The 20,964-nt window shown below is 35.6% G+C and overlaps 1 protein-coding gene across 50 annotated transcripts in view; it reads right to left on the reverse strand.

Moving 5' to 3' along the window:
• The window catches only part of ADGRL2 (adhesion G protein-coupled receptor L2), a 416,407-nt gene that overhangs the window by 78,182 nt on the left and 317,261 nt on the right, over positions 1-20,964 (reverse strand). For all 50 annotated transcript variants that reach the window (XM_032296453.1, XM_032296455.1, XM_032296458.1 and 47 more), the window contains one exon: positions 7,709-7,922. In XM_032296453.1, the coding sequence (XP_032152344.1) occupies positions 7,709-7,922 (214 nt within the window). The remainder of the gene's footprint in view (positions 1-7,708; positions 7,923-20,964) is intronic.

The following is a 20,964-nucleotide window of genomic DNA, read 5'->3' on the forward strand; positions in this document are numbered from 1 at the left end:
AAGTAGATAAAAGCACTTCGGATAAATAACATAAGGGTAAGAATGCAGTTTCTGAGAAGTGGCAGGGTTAGATCCTATGAGAATGAACAAGTGTACTGAATGAATATGCTAAGCAAGAGTAACCCTAACCAGTAAGTATTCATAATAATGCAAGGATAAAATATACAAACCCCAAATATTATGAAACACCATATGAGATGATAAAGACATATTGTGCTAATTTTGCCCATTGAAAAATGCCACTAATGCGGAAGAAATAAGATTTTAGAAGGATGACTTTATAGTTTATTGTTACCTACAATAGAAATCAGAAAACAAATATTAATTAAATAAAAACACCTTTCATATAGCTCTGACTTGGATACAAAGCCTCTTTATGAAGAATGGATGGTCAATATAAAAAGTTAAGATTTTATATCAAGGAGAGTACACACAAACTGAACTCTATAATCATGAAGTCTGCCAGAGTATACTGGCAGAACCGTGACTGCATTTAAACGAATTTTGTTGATTAAATTCCGAGAGACTTCTAACATTCAACACTTCCCATGGTAAAGGTGTACGTGTCTGTGTGTGTGTGCACATTAAGTATCTCCTTTGTTTAAATATTTTACATAAAATTAGTATCTATTAGTATATTTGAAAATAACAGACACGTTAAAAGTCTAGATAGCAGAATTGAACTTCAAAGTTATTTATGAATACATTTTCATGCTAGTAAGATATTAATGAATGAAGTTCCAGGTACAGATGATTTGAGGTTTCAGCCCCTGTGAAAAGTAATCCAACCTTTTTCTAAAGGCTCACAAAGTAAAAAGAATAATAAACTGGCACTCCTTCCCAAGAAGATTTTTTTAAAAGCGAGGAAAATATACATGTAGCTATGTGAACAAGTGTACCAACTATAATGACAGCCAATTCCCCAAGTGTAATTAAAGAGAATTAGAATATGATGGGCCTCAAGCTCCTCTGTAGCTCTAACAATCTGGTATTCAATAACTCTCTTAAAATAGAAGTCATGGCATATAAACTCTCCCATTCCCTAGAGCAAGGCCCTATTTATGCACCTTGCCTGGTGACAAGACTGAGAGGTATGATGGTGGAGGATAAGAACATTCTGCTTATTCCAGACTAAGGCATACATTCTCCTTTCCATGTAATCTTACTTCTAACTGAATGTGGAAGTATGTACTCAATTTTCCACTCTCATTCTGCATCCACTGTAATGTAAACAACCACATAACAAAGTAACACACATAAATACACAATACCACATTCCTTCAAACCGTCTGGCACACAAGAAATTGCCACCACTCCATATGCTCTTGAGTTTAAAGAGTAAAATAAAGGGTAATTATTATACTTTTATATAATAGGTTAGGATATTCATAAGTTTAGGGAAATTCAAGGATAGAAAAGTTATTGAATGGGGTATAGAAAGAAAATAGATTATTCTGGTGCTTACATATTAGAGCTGACTTCCATTATCCCAGCCTTTCAGAAAACACTGAGCTTTGAAATCAGCTTTGTTGCTTATACAGCTTAAGCTAATTACACTATATCTAAAGTTCTAAAGCTAGATTGTTTTTTCCTTTCTCATAGAATAAAAATCCTAGAAGTTTATCCCTACTTTATAAATTCAGATCTTATATTTATTCATCATCTGGTTCCATGTGACCAGAGTACTACTATCTAATTCCTACTGGTCTACATAAGGTAAAGCTAACTGCTATTTCTTGATTTTTATCATGAAACTCTCCTATTTTTAAAATCCTAACATGTTCTTTTATTTGAGCTGTCAAAACAGAATAAAAATCTTCAACGTCATCAAGAAAATTAACATATCTCTTTTGTACTTTGCCACTGGCTTCTAAGACATTAGTTCTCCCATGTTTGTTCTATTTTTTCATGGCAAATTTACCTCTGGCTCCTTCAATGCAGGTGTTGTCTAGCAGGTTTTTGTGCTCTAATTACATAATCTCTGTGGGTAATACCATTTATTCACCTGCAACTATTCAACTTTATGTTTACATTTGTTTCTCCTTTACATTCTTTGTTGACTACTCTTGTAAGTACCAAACCTGTATAAACAACTGCTTGCTGAACTATTCATTTACATGCCACCCAGGTCTGAAATAAACTTCAAGGAATTTAAATGGATACTATAATAACCAAAAATATGCTGAATTTTACTTAATAAGAAACATAGGCCAGGTGCGGTGGCTCACCCCTGTAATACTAACACTTTGGGAAGCTGAAGTGGTCAGATCACTTGAGGCCAAGCGTTCAAGACCAGCTTGGACAATATGGTGAAACCTCACCTCTACTGAAAATAAAAAATCAGTCAGGCATGGTGGTGTATGCCAATAATCCCAGCTACTCCGGGGGCTGAGGCAGGAGAATTGCTTGAACCCAGGATGTGGAGCTTCCAGTGAGCAGAGACTGTGCCACTGCTAGTCTGGGCAAGGGAGTATGACCTTGTCTCAAAAAAAAAAAGAAAAGAAAAGAAACATAATGTAAGTATGCTATGAGGTTCTAGTCAGGTGCTACCTTTAATTGTGCTTAAGAAAAATTTTTTTGGTTAAAAGCTTTAAAGGAGCCAGGCTAGTTCCATAAATCTAGGACATACATAACCTTACTTTCCCTGGGCAATTTCAAGCCCTCCCTCCCCCCAAAAAAGGGAGGCGGGCAGGGGGGTTCTATTTTATGCAAAATGCACCTTTCTACAAGAGGGACTAACTGAAGCACATATTTTCACCATCTTCTTTACAGAGTATGTAGTACGTTTTGTACCTCTTTGTATTTACAAAGGTACACTCATATGTCTATGATGGTATGAATTACTTTGTACAAGACATAACTATGCATGTGATCCTCAAATTTAATACTGAAAATAAACCAGTAAATATTTACATAAGTACTTTCAGATCTCTAGTCCAAAGTGCTAAAAACTTGAGGTCATATAGTAAATCATCATCTGAAGCAGTAAACTACATTGATAACAATGAGCAGGTTTTTAGAGTGAAAAAAGGTATAATTTGGGAAGTGGATCTTCAGGTATAATCAAGTATATGACTTTAAGACACCTACTAGTTTGTACACAAGTGCTGCAAAGGGACAATACTGTTAGCAAAATCCTAATTTACTTGTTAATCGAATACTTCAAAGTAATTGCAGAATTTGTTTTTTTTGGTTTGTTAATGAATTCAAAGTGTTATAACTGTTTAGAAAACTTTTAAGTTTCCCCCACCCCAACAATTTTCTTTAAAAAGTACTAAACGGTGACTATTCCATAAAATATTAAAACAAGCATCATTTTAAGAAAGCATTTCATTTCTCACTTTTTAGGATGAGCCACTCAGTGTACTTAAGTATATTATAATCAGCTGCTACTAGAGCCGAAGTTTCACACCTTTAAATGAACAGGAAATAGAAAACGGAGAGTGAATACAATACTTTTACCATGTCCACAGCCTGAATTAAAAGTGTATTTATTTACTTGATTCTCAACTGCTGAAGAGTTAACAATGGAAGAAAAGGGGTGAAAAACAACAGGAAAGAGGAGTAAAATACGATGCAAACATATTTTAATGGTACTGAAAAGTCTATGCACATCTCTATCATTACATGTATAAAAAAAGGGGGCTTTCAAATTTAATGGAAAAATTCTAACGTTTTAATGTGAGTGTTCCAAAGAGAAACTTTCTACATAAAGAAATAAACATGTCTTCTTTCACTACAAGACTATCACATTTTTTGAGGAATATAGAAGGGAAAAATCTGCTAAACTATTAGGGTTTGGGGATTTAAAACATGTTTTTAAAAAAGGACAAGTTATTCTACATATTCAATAATTATTCACACTATCTTAAATATAGAAAAATTTTAATTAAGATGCCAGGAGTACCACAATCCAAACAACAACAACAAAAAAGATGCCAAGAGGTGTTCTGTGTCTAACACAGGAAAAATGATATTCATTCTCAGCAGTTTTCTGTATTGTATTTACATGTGGGAAGGCAGCAGTTAAGAGATATCATTTATACAGCTTTAAAGCAAACACATCATTTTTAAAACACAAAATTAGCTAATGATATATTATCTACTTTCTATAACTAATAAACAAGCTCAGTGAAAATTGTTCAAATTCAATAAAGTAGAAATTCTCAGAATTTACATTTCAACCCAAGAATTGAGATCGGTTATCACATTTGGACATACATATACTTTATATTCATCTCTACCTAACTCAACTATACTATTTTCTTTCTTTTCTTTCTTTCTTTTTTTTTTTTTTTTTTTTTTTTATTTTGAGGCAGAGTCTCGCTTTGTCGCTGAGGTTGGAGTTCAGTGGTCCGATCTCAGCTCACTGCAACCTCTGCCTCCTGAATTCAAGAGATTCTCCTGCCTCGGCCTCCCAAGTGGCTGGGATTACAGGTGCCTGCCACCACACCCAGCCAATTTCTATATTTTTAGTAGAGATGGGGTTTCACCATGTTGGCTAGGCTGGTCGAACTCCTGAACTCAAGTGATCCACCCGCCTCAGCCTCCCAAAGTGCTGGGATTACAAGCGTGAGCCACTGCACCTGGCAACTGCACTATTTTCAAAGTGGCTAAGCACCAACTTATAACCATCTTTAACATCTTAATATAAACTACAATGCCTTGAACATTCAAACAATGATGTCAAATTTTATAATGTCCTGAATTTGAATGATCATAACTATGGGCCAAATATTCCTTAAATCTAAATTTTAAAGAAAAGACAACTGGTCTCTTCCTTATTTTTAAAATCATCTTGGGCAATGTACAAGGTTAAAAAAAAAAAAAAAAGCACTGGTTTGAACTAGAAAGACTAGAACCTAACCAGAACATGTTTACCTTAGCTATCTGTATACTATTTGAAGATATTCAAATATTTGAAGAAATACTGAATACTATTTGAAGAAATTCCCACTTACTATTCAAAAACATACTTTCCATCTTGGCTTAACACATCCATTATATTGATAGCCTTTTTTCTACGACTTCTTTAACCTACTGAGGAAAGCTAAACCTTTCTTTTAGGAAGAAAAGCCAGAAACTGTTTAATCTGTTAAAAGGATATAATTCACTGAAGGATACAAGGAATTCTATACTTAGTTTTATGCTTTATTAAGCTGAACTTGTTATTTAATTCTATTTGCTTGTTTGTATGTTTTAAGTCTTAACTAACTATATAAATGATACTGTAACTGGGTTTTTTCTTGGGTGCTGGTGAGGCATGGCTTCCCCGAGAGAATGCTGTGGGTTTTTGGTTTTTAATTTTTTAAAGAATAAGCGATGGGACCACTGCAGGTGTGCCTTAGGCTTGTAAAAGTAAATATTAGACCCAAGTAATGTTGCAGAAAGGTGATTTTATTTAGGTAGAGAAAGTGTAGAAGGGTATGCCAGAGGGGAAATCTGGCCAGGTGTGTGGATACGGACTTTTATCCTGGGAGGAATCCCCACCTTCTCTAAGGCCCTGGGCCAATGAAAGGGTCTTAGTACTTCTGCTGGAGTGACTGACTTCCCTCAGTATCTCTTAACGGGAGAGAATGAGAAAACAAGCCAAAAAGTGGGAGAAAATATTTGAGGAAGAGATATCTGATGGACTATTATCCCAAAATATATAAAGAACTCTTAAAACTAAATCCAAAAAAACCCCTCACAATTTAAAAAATGGGCTAAGACTGAACAGATACAAAAAAGATACAGAAGACTCACACCTGTAATTTCAGCACTTCGAGAGGCCGAGGCAGGTCGATCTCCTGAGGTCAGGAGTTCAAGGCCAGCCTGGCTAACATGGTGAAACCCTGTCTCTACTAAAAACACAAAAATTAGCCAGGCTTGGTACTGCACGCCTGTAATCCCAGCTTTTCGGGAGGCTGAGGCAAGAGAACTGCTTTAATCAGGAGGCAGAGGTTACAGTGAGCAGAGATCACACTACTGCACTCCAACCTGGGCACTGGACAACAAAGCAAGACTATATCTCAAAAAAAAAAAAAAAAAAAAAAGATATACATATGGCAATAAGTACATTAAAAAATGTTAAACATTTTATGTCATTAGGGAATTGCAGATTAAAACATCAATAAGACAGCAATATACACTTAGTAGAATGGATTTCAAACACTGGCAACACCAAATGCTGGCAAAACCAAACGCAGGCAAAAATGTGGAGAAAAAAGAACTTCTATTCATTGCTGGTAGAAATGCAAAGTGGTATAGCCACTTTGGGCTAAACATACTCATACCACACAATCCAGCAATTGTACATTGATATTTGCCCAAAAGAACTGAAAACTTACATCTACAGAAGAAACTGCACACTGATGTTTACCGTAGCTCTATCCATAATTGACAAAACCTGAAAACTACCCATATGTCCTCCTGCAGGTGCATGGATAAACTGTGTCTATTCAGACAATGAATATTATTCCACTCTAAAAAGAAATGATCAAGCCAACAAAATATATGGAGGAAATGTAAAAGCATATTACCAAGTGAAATAAGCCAATCTGGAAAATATCTTTGGCTACCAGGAGTTAGGAGGATAAAAGGGATGAACAGGCAAAGGACAGAGGATATTTAGGGCAGTGAAACTGGTCATACATCATTAACAAAGGGATACTTTCTGAGTATGCCTTGTCAGGCTGTTTTATCATTACATGAACAGCAACAAGTGTATTTAAACAATCCAAAATAGTACAGCCTGCTACACACTTAGGCTATAAGGTATAGTCTATTGTTCCTAGGCTACAACCTGAATAGCATATTATTGTACTGAATTCCATAGGCAATTATAATATGATGTTAAGTGTTTGTGCATCTAAACACATCTAAAATAGAAAAGATAATGTGTCACACTACGACTTTACGATGGCTAAGATGTCACTAGGCAACAGTTCAGATATATCAGCATTTTATGGTACATACAGTTCATCATTGACCAAAAGGTCATTATGTGGCTATACACATGACTATATTCTGTATGATACTATAATGGTGAATACATTTATCAAAACCCAAAAAATGTACAACGCCAAAAGTCAACCCTATTGTAAACTATGGACTTTGAGTGATAATGAGTCAACCCTATTGTAAACTATGGACTTTGAGTGATAATGATGTGTCAATGCAGGTTCATAGACTGTTAACAAATGTATTGCTGTGGGGCAAAGTATATGCAGTGAGAGACGCTGTGTGTGTGGATATAGATCATGTGAGAAATCTCTGTACTTTCTACTTCACTAAGAACCTAAAACTGCTCTAAAACACAAAACTTTTTAAATAAAAAAAAAAAATTTTAAGGAAAAAAAAAGGAGCAACTACTGCCAAAGACCCAGGCACTTAAATATTCTTGATGTTACAGAAAGTATTTCAAATTTTTGAAGCCTTAAAAAACAAGATTACATTTCAAATATTATTCTTGCTTTTTATTTTATTTTTATATAACACAAAAAGATACGTATGTCTTCTGATACGTCGATCTATATTAAAATGATTTACATATTTGAATGCTGATGAAAATATAAAGTGTAGAAATCAACATTAGTAGGTAAAAACCCAACTCAGTTTAATAAATAGGCTGAGACGTGGCCTATTCCATTTGCTTTGGAATAACTGCAATAATTTTTCTAACTTGGATACAACAGCTCAAACAGGATATTAACACATGAATATTTACCGTTGAGTCATAATTTTGAAGGCATCGGGGAGGTAGCAGTCTGTATTCTCCATCTGAAATGGGTCAGCATCACAAATCTTGTCATCCGTCCGACCATAGTTAGCGCTCTCAATCATGATGACATCACTGCCCGGGCATCGCAGATCAATAGAATAACCTTCACAGGATAATTCTCGCCTCACCAGCCCAAATGGTAAAGCTGCTCTGCTGAAACCTTAAAATAAAAAAAAAAGAAAATTAAACTGTAACTCATTTATAAGATAACTTATTTAGTAAAGCATTTTCAAGTAATATGACTCATGTCTACATTCAAGAGATGTTATAAACTCAGGCATTTATTAAATAACTTTTTGGTTCTCTATATCAGAAAATTATTTTTATACATCTTTATTTGGACTCTTCATCTTTAGAAAATACCGTAACAAATTACTTTCTGTATAATCAGAAACTAAATGGCTTTTTAGTAAATCAAATAATAATGACAAATTTAATCACAGACTTTATATACAGTGACAAGTTTTACAAACAGAAAATATAACTACTAATCAAGAAACAATTTTCATTTGTGCAATGGAATGAAAGGTCTAATACCCACTGACTTTACTTTCTTATTTAATATATACATATTAATTGCTGTTGTTTTGTCTTAAAAAAATACCTTCATCTTAGCAATTTTTCTCCACAATAACTAATATACTTATGACAGTTAGAAACTTATGCCACAATAACTTACTTCCATTCAAATACACTTTATTTAAAACTGACACTGAAAGGAATCAGCAGAGGACATTCAAAGGAGCCAGCACTGCTGCCATCCAATTCAACAAATTCAAAGACCAGAAAAGTACAAAATTCTCTACGATCATTTACGTTATCTACAAAATTGAGATGAAACATTTGTGACATTACTTTTCCTACTTGTATAATTCTAAAACAAAATAATGTCCACAAAAATGCTTAATGTACATAAATATAAATTTGTGTATGGTATATCAGGTATACAGTATAGACAAACACTGTTCGTAGGTGCTCTAAAAAAGATTCCTGAATAAAATAATTAGAATTTTAAGTTTAAATTAGTTTTTAACCAGTTATCCCATAAAGTACTAACAGAGCACAGGACAGAGAAAAAGCAAGGAGAGTCAAGAACAGCCAGGAACTATGTGTGAGAAGGACATTCTTGCTGTCCTGGTGGGCTACCATAGGGTTAGCTCTGAGAGCAAAACCTTCTACACTGTTTTAACTTTTTCAGGTCTCTAGCCTACCAGCATCTATAGCATTCATATTATAAAAAAACCAGCAACACATTCAGCATTTTTCTTATCATTTTCATCATTCTATATTATATGCATTATTATAGCTGTTCCAAATTATAAACTTCCGAGAAGAGCTGGGCTGTGCACAGATCAATCCAATGCCAATCCTTGTTCCCTTTATCTTTCTTGTACAATGCTTCTCACTAATTGAGTAAAATAAAAAGTCACCTGGTTAAATACGATACTCTCTTAAATGTAAATATATTCTTCCAAAGCAGTACAGGGTGACACACTGGTATGATTTTAAAAAGCAATAATTCTCAAACCTGGCTAAACAATCAGATCTTTAGAGAAAAACTAAAGGTGTAACTGGATGAAAGGAGAAGAAAAGAATACTTAAATTTGTAACTCTGAAATCTCTGGGAGACTGCAGCAAACCCCAACCTTGGTAGGTTTTCACTCAAAAGGGTTATAGTGTGTGGAGACTACTGTAGTATGTGGAGAAATGCACTACTAATGAAGAAGGGATACAGAAATAGAGCTAGGTAAATGTCAAGACAAATGGTAAACAGCTCAAACTTCCAAAAGACATTTCTTCCCCAACAAGTTCATTAACTTTTATATGTGTATACATACACACACACACACTGCTTTTTTCTCCATCTCCTGACCTTGTACTGTATTTCCTCTACAAATAATTCAGATTAAACTAGTACTAACATATTTGTTTTAATAGAAAATATTTTTATGGCTTTACAAGCTGACACATTTCTGTGGCAAAAGCTATGTGAAAATTCAAACAAATGACATCAAATAAAATTTTGAAATGCAACCTATTTTAAACACAGGCAATTTGCAATTATAATTCTATAATAAAACAGAATAAATCATATTATTAGAAAATGCTAGGAATATTAGAACACACTATTAAAAGACTGGCTTGGAGCCATAACTCACAATTCTTACTATTTTGTCAAAAACACTGAACTGATTATGAAGCACTGTGGTTTTTAAAAAGAGGACTTTAATTTTTGTTGTTGTTTGCAGGATTATAGTTATTGTTCTAAGTGAATTTTCCTCTGCTTTTAAAACCTATTTGGGAATTTGCAATGTCTTACTGATTGATAATTCAGGGAGAGGAGTTTTAAAGCTTTAGTTACAGTCATCCAAAACACTACGGTAAGCCCGGGCATTGTGGCTCATGCCAGTAATCCTAGCCCTTTGGGAAGCCAAGGCGGGCAGATCACCTAAGGTCAGGGATTCAGGACCAGCCTGTCTAAGATGGTGAAACACCATCTCTACTAAAAATACAAAATTAGCGGGGCGTGGTGGTGCACACCTATAATCCCGGTGACTTGGGAGGCTGAGGCAGGAGAAATAATTGAACCTGGGAGACGGCTGCAGTGAGCCAAGATTGCAACATTGTACTCCAGCCTGGGCAAAAAGAGCCAAACTCCCATCTCAGAAAATTAAAAAAAAAAAAAAAAAGTACAGTAAGGAATAAGAAAGTGAAGATAAGTGCATTTTAATAATTTAGTAGATTGTCAATACAAAATATACTGGAGAAAAAATATCATGGTACTTGCTATCATTTAAATATAGCTTGTTCCCAACAAACTCAAATAGAGGCTTAGTCTCCAGTGTGGCCATGTTGGAAGGTCGTGTCTTCAACAGGTGATTGGGTCTTTATCTTAAAAACTTTTTTCCCTCCCCACCGCCAACAAGAAAGAGTCTTGCTCTGTCACCCAGGGTAGAATACAATAGCACAATCTTGGCTCACTGCAACCTTCGCCTCCCAGGTTCAAGCAATTCTCCTGCCTCAGCCTCCTGAGTACCTGGGATTACAGGCACGAAACACCACACCTGGCTAATTTTTGTATTCTCAGTACAGACAGGGTTTCACTATGTTGGCCAGGCTGGTGTCAAATTGTTGAGCTCATGATCCATCCACACTGGCATCCCAAAGTTCTGGACCAGCGTGCCCGGTCCTACAGTCTTTAAGACTGGTTTAGTTCTCATAGGAATGAATTAGTTTTTTGCTTGCACTTGTCCTTTCACTTTTCAACTATTCTAAGCAGCAGCATGAGGCCCTTACCAGATGTGGCTGCCCACCTTGGACCCCAGAATCCCAGAACCGTAAGCTAAATAAAACTCTTTCCTTTATAAATTACCTAGTCTGAGTATTTTGTTACAGCAACGGAAACTGCACTAAGAGTTCTTAGTAGTATACATCACTTTATTTAATGCTACAATGTCTTTTGTTTTAAATCATAAATGTTCTTTTCTAAATTATTTCTTACCTGTTTCAATTAAACTATATATATGCAGATATATACATGAGATACTATGCATATTCATTTATATATATATTTATATATATATATCCTGCTAGACTGTAATAACGTTCTTAGTTATAATCCCAACGCCTACAATAACATGATACATAATTCTAATAAATGTGGAACCAAATTGTTGAATTAAACTAGTGATTAGCACAATATAAATTGCAACGTACTTTCCTTTGTAATGTCTATTTCCTTTGGTAGTGAAAACAAATGGTGAACATTAAAAACAAGGCAAACTACTTATCACAAGAACGATGGGTTACATATTTATACATTTCTCTTTTTCTAAACTCTTGTGTTTCCAACATAGATATACACACACACACACACATATATATTCATTAAAAACCACAGAGACATAAATATTATGATAGCTAACATTTGCAAAGCAATTACTATATGCTTGTACTCGCTTATATACGTTACTTCATGTTCGACAACATAAAAACATAAACAATGGAATAGTTACTGTTATAATACCAGTTTTACAGAGTATAAACCTAAGGTATCAAATAGTAGTAAATTTGGGGTCAGCATCTTACCACAACTTAGATTCTAACCCATGTAGGGAGCTTAGACTCCAGAGCCCTTCTCTAATCAACTCCTGACTACTCAAGCCATTTTGCTAATAACAAGATTTATTTTTTAGGAGGTAAGAATAAGTAGAAGGTTCTTCTTCAAAGCTCTCCTCTTAGTTCATTACGAATAAACAACAGTTTCTTCAAAGGTTATTTTACTTTAAAGCTTTTGCTAATAATCTTAAAATAGCTGCTAGTAATAATAAAGAAGTAAGTGTATCCTGTGTTCTTAGTTCTTACACTTTAACCTACATATTTGCCCTGACATTCCTGGACAAGCCCAGGCGATTCTTAGGTCATAGCTTATTCCCCTTCCTTATTTAGAAATGTAACTGCTTCTCTAAGCACTCCTCAAGTTACTTCCTCTTTTCCTTTGTTCTCCTCTGCCTTTACCTCTTTAGGAAAGTTTTAAGTTGTTAGCCAGCCAGGTGCAGTCTAGACTGTGAAGTCTAGTTCCAGCCAATGGTATCAGGACACAGCGGTAGGGCGGATGCATTAGATATAAATGACCCTGCCTCCTTTGTTCAATGTCCTCTTATGGCAAGATGGCTATCGGGAGCACCCTTTCTGCAGAAAGTAAAGTTGTCTTGCTGAGAAAAATTAAATTTATATTGGAGTGCTACTCCTTTTGCAGCACTGAAAATTTACATATAACATATTTCATAAGTTTTCATACAATCTGAAAATCACCAAAGAATATTAGTAAACTCGACAGGAAATAATTGTTGTAAAGATTCACAAAACTATATGAATAGTAGTGAAAATCGTATTTGTAGAAATGTAAACATGTGTACCATAAATATAAGGAGAGCAAAAACTATACTGTAGGTACACAAGGAAAGAGCACTGACCACTGAAGTATGAGTATTGGGTCAGCCTTATGACTTTCGGCAAGTCATTTTACTTCTCTGGGTTTTAATTTCTTTTTCTGAAGAAGTAAATTCATTTCAAAGTCCTATAAAACTTCCCCAATCTGTAAGACTAAAGAGACAAGCTCCTTTTAACCGAGTATATATGCTATTCTAACATTTTCAAGGCAATTATTAATAAATGACTTGCACTATTTTCTTAAAATATAATGAAATTATTAACATGGATGTGCACAGCATGTACTGTGCACTGTCAAAAGTCCATGTGATGAACCAGGCAGGGTTTGCACAAATCACAGGAAAACATCTTCCTAAGTTAACTAGTTTAATCAAAGACTTAGTGTAAAAGAGAAAATAAACACAATCAACTATGGAAAAGTTCTCTAGTTATGGCCATGATGGGAACGGGTGTTCAGACATGCCTCACTATACTTGACTTCCATTGGAATTCTGGCACAGCCGACTATCATTAACATTAAAAACAGAGACCTTAAGAGTGACAGAACCACCTCTTTAAGTCTGATAAGAAATGTTTACAAAATATTCTTTCTGATATCTGCTACTTAGAGGCTTAATCTGCATAAGAAGAACCCTGGTCTCCACAACCCCATTCTTTTTTTTTTGAGACAGAGTCTTGCTCTGTCACCAGGTGCCAGGCTAGAATGCAGTGGCGTGATCTTGGCTCACTGCAACCTCCACCTCCCGGGTTCAAACAATTCTCCTGCCTCACCCTCCCGAGTAGCTAGGACTACAGGTGTGTGCCACCATGCCCAGCTAATTTTTGTATTTTTTAGTAGAGAGGGGGTTTCACCATGTTGGCCAGGATGGTTTCGATCTCTCGACCCTGTGATCCGCCCACCTCGGCCTCCCAAAGTGCTGGGATTACAGGCGCACAACCCCATTCTTAATCCAGACACTTCCTTCTATTGATTCAGGTCTTTATTAATAGATAAACTCTTTCAATCAATTGCCAATCTGAAAATCTTTGAATCCACCTATTACCTGGAACCCTGCCCTCCACCCTTTGGGTTGTCTTCCTTTTCTAAAGGGAACCAAGTAACATTATACATGTACTGATTTTTGACTTAGTCTTCCTAAAATGCATAAAACCAAGCTGTAGCCCAACCGCCTTGGGCACATTCTGTCAGGAGCTCCTGAGGCTGTGTCACCGGTATGTCCTTAATCTTGGCAAAATAATTTATTAGTTAAAAAAAAAGTTTATGTAAATTTTTAAGAAAAATATAAATTGTCGTGCCTTCTTTGGCCATTTCACAATATTTTCCTGAAAACTTCAAGGTATATAGCTCAACTTCTTGCACTAACAATGCACTTCAAAGGAAGTTTGAAAAACCTTTAATAAAATTATTGCAATTAGTATCAATTTTTAAAATTCAGCATTTTCACTAAATAAATCTTACGAAAGACATAAAAGCCTATTTCTGAAAACATTTATTTATATCATATTAACGATCTAGAATACTGACTCAAGGGAAGAAATCATCATGCATGGCTGTCATTTCTTAAATTTTTCTTTCTTTGTATGAAAATAATTTCCAAATGCTTTAAATTGACTACAAATATATATATCTATCCCAGACCTACTGAATCACAATCTCTGTGTCAAATGAAGCCACACTATCCGTATTTGTAAAACAAAATGTTAATTTACTTACAGCACACTGGTACTGAGGTACTGTGTTAAGGAAAATTGCCTGTGTTTCAAAGGCAGGAATTTCCCAGTGCTATACCTCCATCTACGCCCCCTCCGGGGACCAGAGTGGTTTCAAACGTGAAGTTCTTTGTCTGACTTTCCCTGGCTGGTAGGCAGAAATTCCAGGAACTCCTTTGCTTAAAAAGCCCTTGAAAAACTGGGAGGAGGGGGCTCTAGTTACCGACCTAGCAGCCAATCTAGTATCAAAGTCAAAGATTAATCACTCCAGCGGAAGTTTGAAAGAACTCCGCTCACTGAAGAAGAACCTGAATGGGGCAGGAATAACTCCCAGGTTAAAATTCCCCTGTCCCTACGTGTGCAGGTATACCCTTCGGATTCCCCTCCCACGGCAACATGGGAGTACTCTCTTTCTCTCTCTGCCTAATAAACTGTTTTCTGCTAAACTCTTTGGGTCCAATATTTAGTGAACAGTAAGCTCACCGTGCCGCCAGGGCCTTTTCCCCATTCCTGGGGCAAGTGAGCCCAAGAACCTGGACAGACCAGGTTACATCTTTAGCAAGCATGGGGAGGGAGCTGAGCCTGTCCGCCGGTTACAGTATAATGACTACGATATGCAAAGAATGTCTCTAAGGCCGTTTAATGATAGTTTTTATTTCTCTTTTTTTTTTCCCATTTATTTATTTTATTGCTTTTTAGGTTTGGGGGTACATGTGAAGAACATGCAAGATTGTTGCATAGGTACACACATGGCAGTGTGATTTGCTGCCTTCCTCCCCATCACCTAATATCTGGCATTTCTCCCCTTGCTATCTCTCCCCAGCTCCCCACCTGCCAACGTCCCTCCCCTATTTCCCCCCAACTGACCCCACTGTGTAGTGCTCCCCTCCCTGTGTCCATGTGTTCTCATTGATCAACACCCGCCTATGAGTGAGAACACGCGGTGTTTGATCTTCTGCTCTTCTGTCAGTTTGCTGAGAATGATGGTTTCCAGGTTCATCCATGTCCCTACAAAGGACACAAACTCATCGTTTTTGATGGCTGCATAACATTCCATGGTGTATATGTGCCACATTTTCCCTGTCCAGTCTATCTTCGATGGGCATTTGGGTTGGTTCCAGGTCTTTGCTATTGTAAACAGTGCTGCAATGAACATTCGTGTGCACGTGTCCTTATAGTAGAACGATTTATAATCCTTTGGATATATACCCAGTAATGGGATTGCTGGGTCAAATGGAAGTTCTATTTCTAGGTCCTAATAGTTTTTATTTCTCTATGAGACTACATATTTGTTGTCATTGTCGTCAAATTTCCTCTTAATTCTCCAAGATAGTTTTACTTTAATTTTTGAACATATTTATAATAGCTGCTTTAAAATCTCTATATGCTAAGTCTATCATCTGGGTTCACGTCAGAGGCAATTTCTATTGTATGCGTCAACTTTCTGTCTCTTTATATATCTTATATCTTGTAAATTTTTTGTTGTTGAAAACTATACATTTAAAATCATATACCATTAGCAACTCTGGATTAAGATTCCTTTCCCCTGAGAATTGCTGCTGTGGTGGTTTCTTTTTAGTATCTTGACGGTATTTAATATGCAGAATCTGTGCCCACAGTGTGTGGCTGCTTATGTCTTTGCTCACTGTTTCATTTGAATTCTTATTTTCATTTTTTAGCCTCGGCTCCTAGGGGTGGTCACCTCTGTCTGCATGGCTTAGTGGTCAGCTAATGACTGGGCAGAGAGACTTTGCACAAAAACCATGGGCCCGTAATTAGGTCTCCACTCTTTGCTGATGTGAGTGGATGTTAGAAAGGGTGTTGAAAATCCAAGCAGTTTACAAGTCAGCCTCAATTATTTACTTTCTGCCAAGTTCTCTCATGTCTCCTCTGTACCTGTGTTTAGCTTCCCAGTGGGTTAAGAATGCACAGAAAGTTTATGGCTTCTTCATTTCTAATATTCCCCTGTTATGTTTCAGACTGGTTTTCCAGTCATCCCAACTGGAACTACAACCAGAGGATAGCAGAGCCAGGTTTTCCCCATTTTTTTTTTCCTACAGTGTTTACTACTTTCATTGACAACACTACTGGCCATGAGTTTCCACCCTCTACTCCAAGTCAAGTCAGTTCTTCATGGCAGTAACATCACTGGTTTTGAAGGCCAATCTTGCCCCGATGTATCTTCCACAATGACATAGTCAAGGAGTAAGGATGGAGAGATTGCGGGGATAAAGGAGAGCCCCATGCTAGAAGGCTTTAAACTTGTCTACTGTTCATAACAAAAGTTCTAGTAGATTTTCAAAAATAATGTTTCCCCATTTGTTATTTGGCTTTGGTTACTGTCCAGTGCCCAAAATGGTTGTTGTTGACAATCCTAATTTTACACTTGCTTTAGAGGGAATTTGCCACCCTCAGAAGTTCTTCTAAGGACTTGACAGGTATTTCCTGATTATGAATCCTCAAAACAATCATACAAGTAATATTATCATCATTTTACAGAAGAAGAAATTAAGGCAGAGAAAGATGAAGTTTTCTATAGTCACATATCCAATAAAAATTAAATTAAGACTTCAAAGCCAGAAATCGAGCTCCTGGGTTCATGTTCTTAAATGTTACTTTAATGCCTCTGCATATGATGATGGCCATCAGTGGCAGGTTTGGGGATAGAGTTGTAAAGGACATAGTTAATGGTGTGCTGGCTGCTACTAGTCTTGGGGAAAGGAAAAGAACAGGAAAGGAAACTCCATGTGATGGCCAAGTATTCAGGGAAATGGCTCAGTCAACATAATTAACATAAGGAAATTCCCACATTAAAGCCTTTCAACCTCACTATTACTATGATAGTCATTCCAAGCCATATTTTCAATCTATTTCTGTTTCAACAATAACAAAAAAAATAAGCATCCCAACCAGCAAAATGTAATCCAATCCATCTTGCAACCCTGACAATCGAAGAAAGAACTGGTGGGAGGCCCTGTGAGCAAAAAAAAATCAATATTGTAGCTTTGTGCTGTGCAAATGTGAATACCGCCAAATAGCGGTGCTTAGAGTAAAACGAACTGTTTTGCTCCATTTTCTCCTCTCTGAACAAATGATTTTGAAAAGATAGTTTTTCCCCCCAAGCTATAAAATGTCAAGCAATAACTCTCTGTGCTTTAGGCTAGTGATTGAAATAAATGCCTCCCGGCAACAGGTACAGCGACTTAGGACTGAAATCATTCACATTCAGGGGTAACTCCTAATAAATAGATGCACTGCTACCGGATGGGAATTTGTAGGACCAGAATTGAAATTCTACCACTGAATTTTGCATCATTTATAAGCATTTCTGCAAGAAAATACGCTCCTCTGACAACAAATAGTACACTTTGTTGTGATAAACGTGAAGTACTTGATGAGAAACATTTGCTTTTCTAACAAAGTCTCCATTCACTATGTTCCTTAAATATTTCTGTAAAATTATACATTTCCATAAAAGTGTTTTTACTGGGCTGTACTATAAAATCTTGAACTTTTCTGTTAGTTTTCCTTAATTACTTTGAACTAAATACTGTCATGTTTGCTACTGCTCATGCTGTCTGAGGGTCCCAGGAAGCACCATGCTTTTTGATTATCAGAAACCTCTATGAGTGTGAGGCTGTGACTCTAAGCCATACTGAAACATTAACTCGGCCATAGTCTATTTCCAGTGCTGGTATATGAAATCTCTGAATTATTCCTGTTTATATACATTAGCAAAATTTCTTCCTAAAATGGAAATGAGGAAAATACTTCAGGAGAAGGGGACATGATTTCAACCAGGCTAAAGTGAAATTTAGGAGCATCCGGAGAGCTTCTTTCAATTTCATCTTAATTAAGATGAAAATAAGTTAAAAGTAAACCTAAAAGATAAATTGTCACTGATAGTCCAACTTTTTCACTCATCTCTGCCTATTCATGGAGCCAACTAAGCACAATTTTTGAAATTAAGGATGCATAATAAAGCTTTTTTTATAGCAGAAGGCAGAATGTTAAAAATCTATTTCATGTAAATTTGTAGATGATCCCTTTGTTTTAATTATTTAATTACATCCACTTTAGAAATGCCTTTATCAATCAGATCCTAAAACATCAACATTTTTGTGTTTATTAATATATAATTCTTTTCACCTGTCTGTATTATGTAACAAGCCTAAACTACCACATGTGGAAAGTAAAAAAGACCTACCTACTTTCACCTTTGAACTTGTTTTTATGCCAATAATACAGAAAATAAAAGAATGCAATGTCATTTTCCAGAAAAAGCACACTGGCCTAGAAAAGGTTGCAATTTGTATATAAGTGGGGTTAGCATCAAACACCCAACAAATGCTTACAGAGATATGAAATTGTTGCAAAAGAAAGTGTTCCAACAACTTACAATCATGTAACTACACAATTATCAGGTCAGTCTAAGTGATATACCTTAGCTTCAGGTGTCATTTTGGTTTAGAAGCTGATTTTTTGTCTGCTTTTGAAAGAGGGTCTCACTCTGTTGCCCGGCTGGAGTGCAGTGGTACGATCATAGTTCAGTGCAGCCCCAAACTTCTAGCTCAAGCATGTGGGCTCAAAATCAGCCTCTTCCCCACCCCTGAGTGGCTAGGACAGCAGGCTCATGCCTCTATGCCCAGCTAAATAAGCTGCTGATTATTTTGGAAATATTTTAAATTATGAAGTACTTCAAAAAAATCTTTTTCTAAAAAGAATGTTTACAGATTATCTGAAATCTTACCAAAAATTTCTAACAAATACATGCATAATGAAAAAACATATTTAAACCCAATTACATAAACTACAAGGTAAAAATCTTCAACTTAGGGATTTGCTAAGAGTCACAAAATTCTAGACACTTTGGATGCTCTAAGGTAAAAATATACTTTTAGAAAACCATTAGCTGACAGTTTCAAATACTACTACTTCTGAAAAGCCTTTGGACATTTTAAAAAGAGAGTACATATTATGAGTCAAAAATACTGTGGGGTTAAATTCCTTACTAGAAAGACAACAATTTCTCCTACCTAAAAACTTCCTAATTATCTACCACTAATTAATAATTCATAAGTACCAAGAAAACATATTTCAGGCATAAAATACTATGTTTAATAGTTAAAAAAATTCCTGATAAGCATGTCTATTAATAGTAATATAGGCCACAAAGAGATGCTATTAGTCTCAGTATATAGCTACAACTTCTAAGTTCACAAAGGCAGAATACTTTTATTCTGATGTACTTTTTTTTAAAAAGTGACTTTCACACTAAGCTTCAATATTACCCAATTACTCAGTGCCTCTGTTTAAACAATCTCCTCTGCACAGGATGTGCCACTCATTTTTCTATTAGGACACAATTACTCTTCAAATCTCAGTTCAAGACACCCCTGACAACAGGAAAAGAAGAACCTGAGTTTAGGTTTGGGTCGTTTGTTTTGTTTCTTTCCATTAACATCTACTGAGTACCTACTATGTACCTAACACTCTTCTAAACACTTCGGATACAAGCAACAAAAATAACAATAATCCCTGTTCCTGGTAACAAACATAGGGGATGAGACCTCGACCTCCTTCAGGACAAGTGGCATCTATCTGGTTCCTACTACTAATGTAAAATGTAGTAAAGAATCAGTTTACAGTGTGCTTTATAGAGTGATGAATGAATGAACAATTATGAGCTCTTCTATCAGAGCAGCTAACACATTCTAACGGTCTCTGTACTTAGATTCCTTCCTTACTGGACTCGAAGCTTTTCAACAGAAAGTGAATAGTATTTATTCAAGGACACAGACGTTTTGTGTTTACTTTATGCTTTATTTACTACAATAATTCTTGTGTGCCAGAAGATGTTAAACATAAGAACATAAAAGTTGTTTTAAAAGAAAAAAAACACGTTTTATCTTTTATGTATGTATGAAAGTTTTAAGTTTATAAATTTAAGACATGAACATCATCAGAAAATGTTTTTAAAAATCTAAATCTCAAGTGATAAAGAATATAAACCTGACAAAGATGACATCTTCATCAGAGTCCCCTAATCAGTGGGACTTAAATGTGAAAATATGCTCTTAAATGACTGATTACCTGCCAAAGTCAAAATCATCCCAGAGTTGTTTTTTTTTTAAACCCGTCTCTTTTTTACAGGGAAATAATAGAAAATACTGTTTACGATTATTTTTTATTTTTTATAAGTAGTTAAAATCAGTTTAACATCAAGAAGTTACTACCAAAAATGTAATATCTCAAGTCATTTCCATTATTCTAGCAAATTAAAATTCTTAAGTAATTCTGTATAATGTATTCACTGTCAACAAAGAAACTAGCTAACAATTACAGAATAAGTAACTAAATGGCAATTTCATCATCTCCTCGGTATAATTTATTTCCAACTGTACATTATTTAATATAATCTATAATTTTTAATACCCTTTTGTTATTAAAAATTTTATTAATTCACTCCCATAGCCATCCAGCCTGAGTATGTATTTATTCCTTAACGTAATTAAATAAGAAGCAAAAACGCAGAAATG

Source organism: Sapajus apella, unplaced genomic scaffold, assembly GCF_009761245.1.
Source record: "Sapajus apella isolate SASKATOON/1434 unplaced genomic scaffold, GSC_monkey_1.0 scaffold36, whole genome shotgun sequence".
NCBI classification, from domain to species: domain Eukaryota; kingdom Metazoa; phylum Chordata; class Mammalia; order Primates; family Cebidae; genus Sapajus; species Sapajus apella.